At 41.7% G+C, this 13,127-nt stretch overlaps 1 protein-coding gene across 1 annotated transcript; it reads left to right on the forward strand.

The window, feature by feature from the left end:
- Nucleotides 1-1,116: 1,116 nt before the first annotated feature.
- On the forward strand, nucleotides 1,117-4,824 carry LOC110520955 (E3 ubiquitin-protein ligase RNF138-like). The gene is made up of 5 exons (XM_021598407.3): nucleotides 1,117-1,366; nucleotides 2,236-2,448; nucleotides 3,866-3,974; nucleotides 4,198-4,305; nucleotides 4,395-4,824. The coding sequence occupies exons 1-5, from the start codon at nucleotides 1,263-1,265 to the stop codon at nucleotides 4,473-4,475; spliced, it is 615 nt and encodes a 204-aa protein (XP_021454082.2). The 5' UTR covers nucleotides 1,117-1,262; the 3' UTR covers nucleotides 4,476-4,824.
- Nucleotides 4,825-13,127: the final 8,303 nt, after the last annotated feature.

Genomic DNA, 13,127 nt, shown 5'->3' on the forward strand with positions numbered 1-13,127 from the left:
CCTGTAAAACGTGAGCTATCCGTTACAGCACTATTCTCCTATTCTGACCCGTTTCTGTTAATGTGTTAGCTGTAAGTATCCTGCTATGAGTACAATTTGTGTTTGGCTGTCTGGACTTTTTTATTTATATTTTTTATTTTTTATTGAACCTTTATTTAACTAGGTAAGTCAGTTAAGAACAAATTCTTATTTACAATGATGGCCTACCCCGGCCAAACCCGGACGATGCTGGGCCAATTGTGCACCTCCCTATGGGAGTCCCAATCACGGCCGGTTGTGATACAGCCTGGAATCAAACCAGGGTCTGTAGTGACGCCTCTAGCACTGAGATGCAGTGCCTTAGACCGCTGCGACACTCAGGAGCCCTTAAAGACAGCAAGCAAGGCACTGTTTGTGTTTTGTCAGCTTGTGTATTATTTTAATATTCTATTTTAATATTCATTTAATATTCATTGTTTCAACTGCCAATCAGCAGTTGAAACAATAACAAAACGTGGTCCCCACCACTGTTATTGATTAACATCTGAGGGAGAAATGTAACCATTCTCAAATTCATAGACAGTGCTATGGATTCAATGACTGGCCATCCATGATATGAAAATAATTTTTTTTAAACCATTTTGAGGCTACACAGTGTCTGTTTACATTTAAAACAAGCTTATATTTTGGTTTCAGATGGGGTACTACAGTTGAATTAAGCTCATGAGGCAATTATCAGTTATATTCTTGAAGAATCCTTTGGTACATATCATTCATTTCTAAGTCAACAAAATGGATGTAGCAACTGCACATTGCCCTTTTTTAATAAAAGCTGTTATATTTTTTGTACTACTGTGTGGTCTGCCTTCCTGGATACCGAGTACCCAGTTCAAGTCTTCATTGTCATGCCTTATCCTGAGAACCTGGTTGTCACACACACGCGCACACACACACACACACACACACACACACACACACACACACACACACACACACACACACACACACACACACCCTCTCCCGGAAAGTGAGTTTGCTTTCAGTAAAGACAGTCCAGAAAGTCCCTGGGCTGGGACTAAAGAACTCGGTCAGCTGTGTGATTGGAGTTTCCCTCCTATGGGCTGGGTCTGTAGGTAAGAGGCTGTGCTCTGAGGTAGGTAGGTAGGTAGCCAGGTATTCTTTTTAGCAAGGCAGTACAGTCGCTGCCTCACACACACCACACCGGCCCCAGGGGAGACTGTAGTGTACTCTGTCCTGGAAAGAGAATCTGTCCCAGCCAAAGTATGGCCCACTCTGCAGCAGGCCTACAGACCCCATCTGAGGATGAGTGTCCCATCTGTATGAGCCCCCTGATGGACCCACATCACCCTGCTGCCTGCTCTCATGTGTGAGTAACCTCTTTTTATTGGCATATTATCTAGTGTTACTCCACAGCTTCCAGCCTAATCTGTAACTTAACGTGTAGCCTGGTCTTTCTATTTAAATTGAGTGAATGTAAATTAGGTTCACTTCCCGGAGCTGATGGCTATAACGGTCTCTAATCCCAAATAGGTAATTCTCTCTAATATAATTTACTCAGTGTCTGAACTCCCTCAAATAAGTGTTCTATGAATTCTCTATTTCTGTCAATGAAGACCATCAGCACAGCGCAAAGGCAACAGTATATGTGTACATTGATGTTTCTCATTCACAGTGCTTTCAACATCACTTGAGTAATATGATAAACTACTGAGATGAGATTGACATCAAATTGTTTGTGAAGTGGACTACAGTTTAGTTTATGGATGTCTTGTCAAAGATCATATGATATGATTTTACCAATGACTCTAAGTAATAAAAAAGGTTCTTTACTTCCTGCACCCCGTCCACTGCTGGTAAATAACAATAACACTTGATAGCGTGTCTTTACATGAGGGGAATTTTCCCTCACACCACAAGAAAAATCCCCTGATATTCCCAAATATTATACTTATATTTAAGGTAATTCCTCTTCTGAGAGAAGGTAGCCTATCTAAATGTGGATGAGAGTACTTTAACCTTTTTCTTTCAATGTTATGATCGATTTTGTCTGGATTTATGACATAGCTGCAGTGTTGGGAAATAGGTTCTTAGAGGTTTGATTCTGTAAGTGTATACTTCATGACTGAAGAATGTGCCCACTTTATCAGTGGACCATTACCACAGTTATGCATGTTGCTTACGCATTTAATTGAATGAAGTGTGTGTGCTGTGTGTGTGTGCGTGCGTGTGTTGCAGGTTCTGCCGACTATGTCTCTCGCGCTCTTTAAAGTGGTTACCCCACTGCCCTTTGTGCAGAGCTAAGGCACAGGCTGATGACATAATGCCTGCTGGTGCCACTGGTGTCACAGTCCAGACGAGGACCACAGTCATCAGGTTGGATCAACCTCTCTCTGGCTTGACGAGGATTTACACCCCAGCAACTAGACCTGTGACAGGTGATATCCAGAGGTGAGTGAGGGACTGGTCTATACGCAGTCAAACACACAGAGCCAAATACAGCAAAACCATGTAGAGACCCTGGGAGTACATTACGTTTCTAAACCACAGGAGGCTGCTGAGGAGAGGAAGGCTCATAATAATTGCTGGAACGGAACCAATGGAATGGTATCAAACGCATGGAAACCATGTGTTTGATGTATTTGACACCATTCTACTGATTCTGCTCCAGCCATTACCACAATCCCGTCCTCCCCAATGAAGGTGCCACCAACCTCCTGTGAGCTAAGCGTCATATACCGAGGGTTACAATGAATGCACTGACAGTTTCAATAAGGACCTAAAGGTTGACTGATTGCATACCTCCGTTTTTTTGTTTTGTTTTGCCGAATCAGACTACTGAAAATAGCTGCTCATGCAACAGGAAGGAGCATGGTCAATCAAGGCTCAGTTACAGAGTCACTACAGCCCCTCCCCTTCCCACCCCAAGATTCTTCCCCAAACCTTCCTCCTCCATCACTCCCCCTGCCCCAGTCAAAGATTTATATACGTCTATGACCCACACATCTGTTACTCCTCTTGCTGTTCCTACTTCACAAACACCAATCACCACACCTACCATCACCCCTCCTGCCCCTACCAATGGTGCATGCATGACTATGGCTCGAACATCTGCCCCCTCTCTTACCCCTGTGGCTGCCGCCCCTGCACCGGCACCTATCACCACACCTAACCCCACCCCAGGACTTTCTGTGCCCCAGGACCACAGCCATTGGCCCTTCCTCAGCACACACCCTCCCCAACTCAAAGACCCACCTCTATGCCCTCTACACTAGCTACCCCTGTACTGGCTGATTCACAGTCATTTTTGCAAGGCTGAATTTTTGCAATCCACCTTCCCTCTCCTTCACTTATGATGGATAAGTCACCAGTGGTATGTGTGTTTTCATTAGTGTGCTTGTCTTATAGTGATTAAAGTATGATTCTTATACATGTGCTTCTCATTGTAGACTACTGCAGTGCAGAGGAGGCTGGTGGGAGGAGCTATAGGAGGATGGGCTCATTGTAATGGCTGGAATCGAATCAATGGAACGGAGTCAACCATGTGGTTTCCATATATTTGTGTTTGATACCGTTCCATGAATTCCATTCCAGCCATTACAATGAGCCCATCCTCCTATAGCTTGTTCCGCCAGCCGCCTTTGCTGCTTACTCATCATTAAAAATCTTACATGATTGTGTGTCACTTCTTAATGACTTGCATGAACCTGCAAGGCCAGTTAGCAAAGTAAGAAAGCTACTGGTTTACTTTAGAGTGAATATTTACCCTTGTCTTCAAGATATACAACTACAGTATTACATTTATTCATATTTTTCTCTAACGCTCACTCTCTCTGTGTCTATCTGTCTTCCCCTACTTCTCTCTCAGTGCTGCAGTGAGGACGTTTGTCTGTCCGATCTGCCAGGAGAGTGGTCTGAATGAGCAGGATCTGGTGGGTCACTGCAATGACAACCATCACTATAACAACAGGCCCGTGGTCAGTAATAAATATGTTATAAGTCGTCAGTTGCTTTCAATCACTGGGTTTTAAAAATGATTTTGTTTTATTTTGTGTTGTTTAACCACAATATTCCACTTAGTAACAATTGTCACTGCCTCCAGGGTGTCCTCGTCCCTAGTCTCTAGTCCTAGAGGGTTGTTGGCCACTTGAGCTGAAACTTTGTTGCTTTGAGTGATTGTTGCTCTCTGGTGCCATCTAGGTGTGTCCGGTGTGTGTCTCTCTACCACACGGTAACCCAAACCAAATCAGCAGGAACTTCATCAGACATTTGAACCTAAGACACTGCTATTATGCCGAGGACTACACGGTAGGCTACAGACACGCGTGTGCGCACACACACACACACAGACACACACACACACACACACACTAAAAATATATTTATTTGGTCCACAGAATATCCATCAAACCGATACGTTGAACGTGCAATATGCCATCATTGAGTCTCTCCGAGATGCCAACCTGAATCCTAGATGATCTTGACTGATATAATTTATTAACTAGCAATTTAGCAATACCAATGTCATCATGATTCGTGTACTAAGTAATATGCTAAATATTTTGATGCCAGAGCTGCTCACTTAAACATTTGTGAAAATTGTAATGTTGTCAAATTTTTCTTTCTTTTGAGTGTATGACATCTAATTTACTGCAACTAGTCTAACTGCCAATAAATAAACACTCATGACATGATACATACTGTAGAAATATTTGGATAAATCTATCATAAAATCAACCAACTATAATATTGACACTAGCTTTTCTATACTTTTCCATTTCATGTCTTTGTATATACTTGACTATAATAAAGGAATTGAATAAAACATGTATGCGGTTGTATGTGCTCGTGTGTGTTTGTTTGCAATTATGTTTGTATTACTGGTTCTGCTGTCGATTTGTTCCTTACTCTTACATAAGCTAATGGGGGACTATTAAATATTCAATAATAATACAGTTGACAGCAATTTATTATCTTTTTTTCTTAAAGGTCCCGAACAGTCAATATCATGTTTTTCATGAAATTTGATGATATTTAGATGAAACCAGATCAAAGTAGGACTACTAAAGTATGATAAATGACTGTTTCTGCTACATTAATAAAGTTGAATCATATTGTTACTGGTCCCCTCCCCCATGTCAAACACTTGGATCAGGAGGCAGGAGGGAGGTGGGATTATTAAGTGTTTTTTGTGAAATCACGTTTTATTCTCTTACCTAATTTAAACAAGTGCCGCCTTGTAACCAACATTGCAGAAGGCATGTTTGCAGAGGGGGTTGGTTTAAATAGCTAGGTAGCTAGTTAACTGGTGCCAAAATCGAAGTGCCCATTTAAAGCGTTAAAAACCATTGTGTCTCCTTATGTCGCGCCAGGCGCCTGCAGGCTGACCTCGCTCCTCAGTTCTATGGTGTTTCCCCAAACGGTGGGGGTTAAGTAGCCAGTTTGGGGAGTTGCAGCGATGAGACAAGATCGCAATTGGGGAGAAAAAATTATAATAATTCAGAGCAAATGAAACTGATATTTACTAATGATAGAGTAACGATCTTTGATTGCCAGCGCATTTCAGCAGTAGGCTATCTCAACACGGAAATTGCACAGGAAGCACTCCGAGTTTAGCGTTGTCCAATCATTCTAACTTTGTAAAGGCAGTCTAACAAAAGTAAAATGACCGAATTTGCTATACAGATAGTAGATCAGCTCATGAATAACAGGGAGATGAACAGTGACCTTTTTTCAATATCAAGGTTATCTTAACGGGGACCAATTCAGTATAAAAAATATCCATATCTACTCTCATACTGTTTGTTGATCACACATTCTCTATCGAAGCTCTCATATGGGAAGCATGCAGGGAAAATGTTATAGAGGTATTTTGCATAGGCAAGGCATTTTGCACATGCATAGGCAAGAGACGTGCTTTGATAATGCAACCTATGGATTACAGAAATGAGGAATTTCCATGCACAAGAGTCAGGATTTTGGGTTGCAATGGAATTGGATAGGAAGATGGGCTCTAGGACAGGAGAAGATAGAATTTCCCTTATGCCTCTCTGAATTGTTAACGGTTCCCATGTAAAATAGCCTTTTGAGTGACTGAAATGCTCAAAATGTGAGAAAAATTACTTTTTCTCTCTTGGCTACCAGGAAATAAGAAAAGACAGGCTGAGTGGGTGGGGAGCTAACTTTCATGAACTCACCTTGACTGACAGCAAATGCTTAATTTGTAAATCGGGAGGTGTTGAACAAAAAGTGATCACGAGAGGGGGGTTATCTGAGGAGCTCTGAGGTTCTTGAACGGGTGAGGAAAAAATATCAAATGATAAAATGACAGGCTACTTTGACACTGACAAACTGATAATCTGATATCAATAAAAACGACATTGTCTTGAATCCATCATTAGCCTAGGCCTAGGTGTGTGGAGACACGTATTTTAGGCTACAATATGAGGAGGACATTATAGTCCTAAAAATGCTTTCCAGTTTCACTGACTCCCTCAATGATGTGCAGCCCACTCACTGCTTTGTAAAACCTTGTTACTTTGTTAAACAATATTTGGAAGTTGATCAAACACTTTTGGTAGCCTACAGCAAACAGATTAGTCTTCACTTTTCAGGAGCCATCCACTTTCCAACCTGTGTTATCCCATGATTGTATTTGAAAATATTCCCGAAAAGCCTGTTTTGTCTGCATGCTGGAGCATGCTGGGGGAAAAAAGTACATTTGTTATCATAACTTTACAAAATCTTAGTTGATGTGACTTCTCATTACGTTTTGAGTCAGTACCACATAAACATTTGAAACAATAATTACTTTTCATTGACCGAGCTCAATTTACTAGAAGTATTTTAAAAACAAATGCAAATGTGGTTTACAGTGTACATTGTCTGAAAATCAATATACATATTTAATGAAAAGTACCCTGTCCTCACCCTGTAAAGGTTCAACTGAAAATGTACAAGACAAACTAGCTCGGTAGCTTGATAAAAAGTGCTTACAATTCCTTTTGGTCTAGCTTGTGACCTTTGAACCATAAATTGTATGTAATCTGCACAATCCTGCAAGCGTTGCAGTTTGTTCAGCTTCCGTATAAAACCTAGCAAACACACACACTGCACCCAGAGTAGGGGTGGTTTAAGGACTGCTGTATATCAGTGGTCTTTGCCCCCTTCTCTCTCTATTTATTGTGCTTGTGATTACAGGTAGTCTTTGAGCCATGGCTGCCAACATGATATCATAGAAAAACGTCATTTTTGCAAAAGTTAGGTTTCAACCACTTGAAGCTTATGTTAGTTGGCCAGGCTCCTGACGCTTTTGTCAGTGCATCACAGTCAGTGGGAAAAGATGATGTCAACCAATTGATGCTTATATTAATACATTGCATCCAATGGTAAAACATGAATGTCACAGGGTTGACACTGTATGTCAATATATTGCATTTAATCCGAAAATCTTTTGAAACCAATTGAAGCTTATGTCAATACATTGCATTCAATTGGAAAAGTTGAGTGCCACAGGGGTCGACGCTTATGTCAATACATTTCATTCAATGGGAAAAGAAGAGTGTCACAAGGCTGATGCTTATGTCAATGCATTTGTAGTCAATGAGAAAATATGAGTGTCAGCCAATTGATGCTTAAGTCAATAAATTGCATTCAATGGTAAAAGATGAATGTCACAAGGTTGACACTGTATGTCAATACATTGCATTTAATCAGAAAATGTGTAAACCAATTGAAGCGTACAGTACCAGTCAAAAGTTTGGACACATCTACTCAATTCCAGGGTTTTTCTTGATTTTTTACTATTTTCTAAATTGTAGAATAATAGTGAAGACATCAAAACTATGAAATTACACATATGGAATCATGTAGTAACCAGAAAAGTGTTAAACAAATCAAAATATATTGTAGATTTTAGATTCTTCAAAGTAGTCCCCCTTTGCCTTCATGACAGCTTTGCACACTCTTGGCAATCTCTCAACAGCCTCACCTGGAATGCTTTTCTAACAGTCTTGAAGGCTTTCCCACATATGCTGAGTTGGCTGCTTTTCCTTCACTCTGCGGTCCAACTCATCCAAAACCATCTCAATTGGGTTGAGGTCGGGTGATTGTGGAGGCCAGGTCATCTGATGCAGCACTCCATTACTATCCTTCTTGGTCAAATAGCCCTTACACAGCCTGGAGGTGTGTTGGGTCATTGTCCTGTTGAAACACAAATGATAGTCCCACTAAGCGCAAACCAGATAGGATGGTGTATCGCTGCAGAATGCTGTGGTAGCCATGCTGGTCAAGTGTGTCTTGAATTCTAAATAAATTACCAGCACCCCTACACCATCACACCTCCTCCTCTATCTTTCACGGTGGGAACCACACAATCGTTCACGTACTCTGTGTCTCACAAAGACACGGCGGTTGGAACCAGAAATCTCACATTTGGACTAATCAGACCAAAGGACAGATTTACACTGGTTTAGTTTCCATTGCTTGTGTTTCTTGGGCCAAGCCAGTCTCATCTTATTATTGGTGTCCTTTAGTAGTGGTTTCTTTGCAGCAGTTCGACCATGAAGGCCTGATTCACCCAGTGTCCTCCTCAACCCAACTGAACAGTTGATGTTGAGATGTGTCTGTTACTTGAACCCTGTGAAGCATTTATTTGGGCTGCATTTTCTGAGGCTGGTAACTCTAATGAACTTATCCTCTGCAGCAGAGGTACTCTCGGTCTTCCTTTCTTGTTGCAGTCCTCATGAGAGCCAGTTTCATCATACCGCATGACATTTTTTGCGACTGCACTTTAAGACGTTTTCTGCATTGACCTTCATGTCTTAATGTAATGATGGACTGTCATTTCTCTTTGCTTATTTGAGCAGTTCTTGCCATAATATGGACTTGGTCTTTTACTACCCTACCTTTTCACAACACAACTGATTGGCTCAAACGCATTAAGAAGGAAATAAATGACACAAATCCACTTTTAACGAGGCGCACCTGTTAATTGAAATGCATTCCAGGTGACTACCTCATCAATCAAATTAAATCAAATCAAATTTTATTGGTCACATACACATGGTTATCAGATGTTAATGTGAGTGGCATAAAATGCTTGATGCTGGTTGAGAGAATGCCAAGAGTGTGCAAAGCTGTCATCAAGGCAAAGGATGGTTACTTTGAAGAATCTAAAATAGAAAATAGTAAAAAGAAAATAAAAGGAAAAAGGAAAACCCTTGAATGAGTAGTTGTGTCCTAACTTTTGACTGGTACTGTATGTCAATTGAATGCAATGTATAGGAAAATATGAGTGTCACAGGGGTTTACGCTTTTGTCAATACATTGCATTCAATGGGAAAAGAAGAACATCACAAGGTTGACACTTATGTGACACTTTATGAACCGTCAAACAGGCAAAGCTTCAGTATAGGACTAAAACCGAATCCTACTACACCCGGCTCTGACGCTTGTCGGATGTGGCAGGGCTTGCCAACTATCATGGATTGCACAGGGCAACCGAGCCGCAAGCTGCCCAGTGACGCAAGCCTACCAGATTAGCTAAATTCCTTCTATACTCGCTTTGTGGCAAGCAACACTGAACCATGAGTGAGAGCACCAGCTGTTCTAGACGACTGTATGATCACGTTCTCAATAGCTGATGTGAGTAAGACCTTTAAACAGGTTAACATTCACAAGGCCGCAGGGCCAGATGTATCAGCTGGTAAGTATCTTCACTGACATTTTCAACCTCTCCCTGACTCAGTCTGTAATATGTACATGTTTCAAGCAGACCACCATAGTCCTTGTGCCCAAGAACACCAATGTAACCTGTCTAAATGACTATTGCCCCGTAGCACTCACATCTGTAGCTATGAAATGCTTTGATATGCTAGTCATGGCTAACATCAACACCATTATCCCAGACACCCTGGACCCACTCCAATTTGCATACTGCCCGAACAGATCCACAGATCATGCAATCTCTATTACACACCACATTGCTCTTTCTCAATTGTACAAAAGGAACACCAAGTGAGAATGCTGTTCATTGACTACAGCTTAGCGTTCAGCACCATAGTTTCCTCCAAGCTCATCATTAAGCTAAGGACCCTGGGACTGAACACTCTGCAACTGGATCCTGGACTTCCTGATGGGACGCCCCCAGGTGGTGAAGGTAGGCACCAACACATCCGCCACAATTACCCTCAACACAAGGGCCCCTCAGGGGTGCGTGCTTAGTCCCCTCATGTACTCCCTGTTCACCCACAACTGCGTGGACGTGTACGACTCCAACACCATCATTAAGTTTGCCAATGACACAACGGTGGTAGGCCTGATCGCTGACAATGATGAGACAGCCTATAGGGAGGAGGTAAGAGGCAACAACCTCTCCCTCAACATGAGCAAGACAAAGGAGCTGATCGTTCATGACAGGAAACGGAAGGACGATTACACCCCCATTCACATCGACGAGGCTGAAGTGGAGCGCTTCGAGAGTTCCTTGGTGTCCACATCACTAAGGATCTATCATTGTCTCAACAGACCAACACAGTCATGAAGAAGCCACGACAACGCCTCTTCTTCCGCAGGAGGCTGAAAATATTTGGCATGGGCTCTCAGATCCTCAAAAAGTTATACAGCTGCACTATTCCGAGTATTTTACTAACTGCATCATCGCTTGAAATGGCAACTACTTGGCATCCGACCGCAAGGCTGTCTATAGCAGGTGATGTCAGAGGAAGGCCCTAAAAATTGTCAAAGACTCCAGCCATCCAAGTCATAGTCTGTACTCTCTGATAACGCACGGCAAGCAGTACCGATGCATCAAGTATGGAACCAACAGGACTCTGAACAGCTTCTACCACCAAGCCATAAGACTGCTAAATAGTTAGTTAAATAGTTAACCAAATAGCTACCTGGACTATCTGCATTGATAACTTTTGCATTACCTTTGACTCTGCTGCTGCTACTGTTTACTATCTGTCACTTTATTCCTGGCTATATGTACATATCTACCCTGCACATCGACTCAGTACTGGTACCCATTGTATATAGCCAAGTTATCTTACTCATTGTGTATTTATTAATACATTTTTATTACGTTTTCTATTATTTCTCTATTCTCTTTCTCTCTGCATTTTTTTGCGAAGGCCCTGTAAGTAAGCATTTCACTGTTAGTCCACACCTGTTGTTTACAAAGCATGTGACAAATTAAATTGGATTTGATTTGAATACATCACAGTCAATGAGAAAAGATGAGGGTCAACCAATTGATGGTTATGTCAATATATTTGCATTCAATGGGAAAAGATTAGTGTCACGGTGTTGACACTTATGTCAATACATTGCTGTCAATGGAAAAAGATGAGTCAATACTTTTGCAATCAATGGGAAAATTTGAGTGTCAACCTATTGAAGCTTATGTCAATACATTGCATTCAATAGGAAAAGATGTGTCAACCAATTGATGCTTATGTCAATACATTGCATTCAATGGGAAAAAATGTGTCACAGGGTTGATGTTTATGTCTATACATTTCCATTCAATGGGAAAAGATGAGTGTCAACCAATTGATGGTTATGTCAATACATTCCAGTTAATGGAAAAATATGAAAAGATGAGACTCACAGATAGACAGACAGACAGACATGTCTCTCTCTCTGTCTCTCCTGCTCTGTTTCTATTCTCTAATTCCCCCTCTCTGCATATCTCTGTTACCTCTATTCTCTCTCCCCTCCTCTCATCTTTCTCTCTCCCTCTGCAAGACCATTGTGTCAAATGGAGGTAGAAATAAGGGTGGTGAGAGAGATAGAGAAGGGGGAGAGTGAGAGAGGGGGAGAGAGAAAATGAGATGGCGAAGGAGGGGAGAGAGAGGAGGGAGGGGAGAGAGAGAGTCAACAGACAGAGGTTGGACAGAGGAGGGAGCGAGAGGAGGGAGAGGGGGAGAGAGAGTGAGAGGTGGGAGATAGGAGGGAGAAAGAGAAAGATAGAAAATAGAGGGAGAGAGAGAGAGAAAGAGAGAGAGAGGAGGAAGAGAGAGGGAGAGAGGGTGGAGGGGGTGAAAGAAGGGGGAGGGAGAGAGCGATAAGAGGGGGGATAAAGAGGAGGTACAGAGAAAGAGAAAAAGCGAGGCAAAGAGAATGATAAAGAAGGAGATAGTGAGGAAGGGAGCAGAAGAAAAGAGAGAGACAGCAAGAGGGTGGATTAGAGAATATACAGTGACCTCCAAAAGTATTTGGACAGTGACACGTTGTTTGTTATTTTGGCACTGTACTTTGGATTTGAAATGGTATAATGACTATGAGGTTAAGGTACAGACTGTCAGCTTTAATTTGAGGGAATTTTCATCCATATCGGGTGAGACATTTTGAAATTATACCGTTGAGTGATGAGTGAGAAAGTTAGACGCACAAATATCATACCTTCAAGACACCATAACAATAACAGGGGAGGTTAGCATTTTTGTGGGGCATGATATTTTGCCACTGTAATCTTTATTCACGATTCATTCAGGATTATCTGTAATCATTGTAGCATCCACATTACAGTTTTTTCCAACTGCTTACACACAAAATCTTTTCATGTCACACAATTTATGAAACCTCTCACTCAAAGTGCAAAACGACACACCAAATATTCAAAACCATGAGCTATTTCTCAGCCTTTGACTCAGCCTTTGACTCAGTTAAAACACACAAATCTAACAGGAAGTGACTTGCTTTCCTTTTCCAAACACAACCAATCAAAATGCTACACTTATTCACCTGGTCACACACACACTCCTCACATGTGAAAACACTAATAGCTTAACTGATCACTAACCAATCACTGATTTACTGTAGTATAGGCCTATAAATAGGTCAAAGGTCAGATTACCTGTTTTGAACAATGGATGCCAACAATGGACAGAGAGCAAGAGGAGTAGGAGGGAGAGGAAGAGGAAGAGGAAGAAGAGGGCAAAGAAGAGAAGGAAGGAGAGCCATCTCTGATGAGATTAGGGCAACACTTGTTGATCATGTGATCAACCACGGCTTGACCATGAGAGAGGCTGGACTGAGAGTCCAGCCCAACTTGAGTCGATTTACAGTGGCGTCCATAATTAGAACCTTCAGAAATGAGAACAGGTATGCAACTATCTAATGAC

The sequence above is a fragment of the Oncorhynchus mykiss genome, chromosome 4 (assembly GCF_057628025.1).
Source record: "Oncorhynchus mykiss isolate SJ-2025 chromosome 4, ASM5762802v1, whole genome shotgun sequence".
Taxonomy (NCBI): domain Eukaryota; kingdom Metazoa; phylum Chordata; class Actinopteri; order Salmoniformes; family Salmonidae; genus Oncorhynchus; species Oncorhynchus mykiss.

Excerpts from the sequence above, each read along its gene's own strand:
- LOC110520955 (XM_021598407.3), top strand. The coding sequence starts at position 1,263 with ATGGCCCACTCTGCAGCAGGCCTACAGACCCCATCTGAGGATGAGTGT. Across the intron at positions 2,449-3,865 it reads GTGACAGGTGATATCCAGAG|TGCTGCAGTGAGGACGTTTG; the intron begins GTGAGTGAGGGA and ends CTTCTCTCTCAG. Across the intron at positions 4,306-4,394 it reads ATTATGCCGAGGACTACACG|AATATCCATCAAACCGATAC; the intron begins GTAGGCTACAGA and ends TTTGGTCCACAG.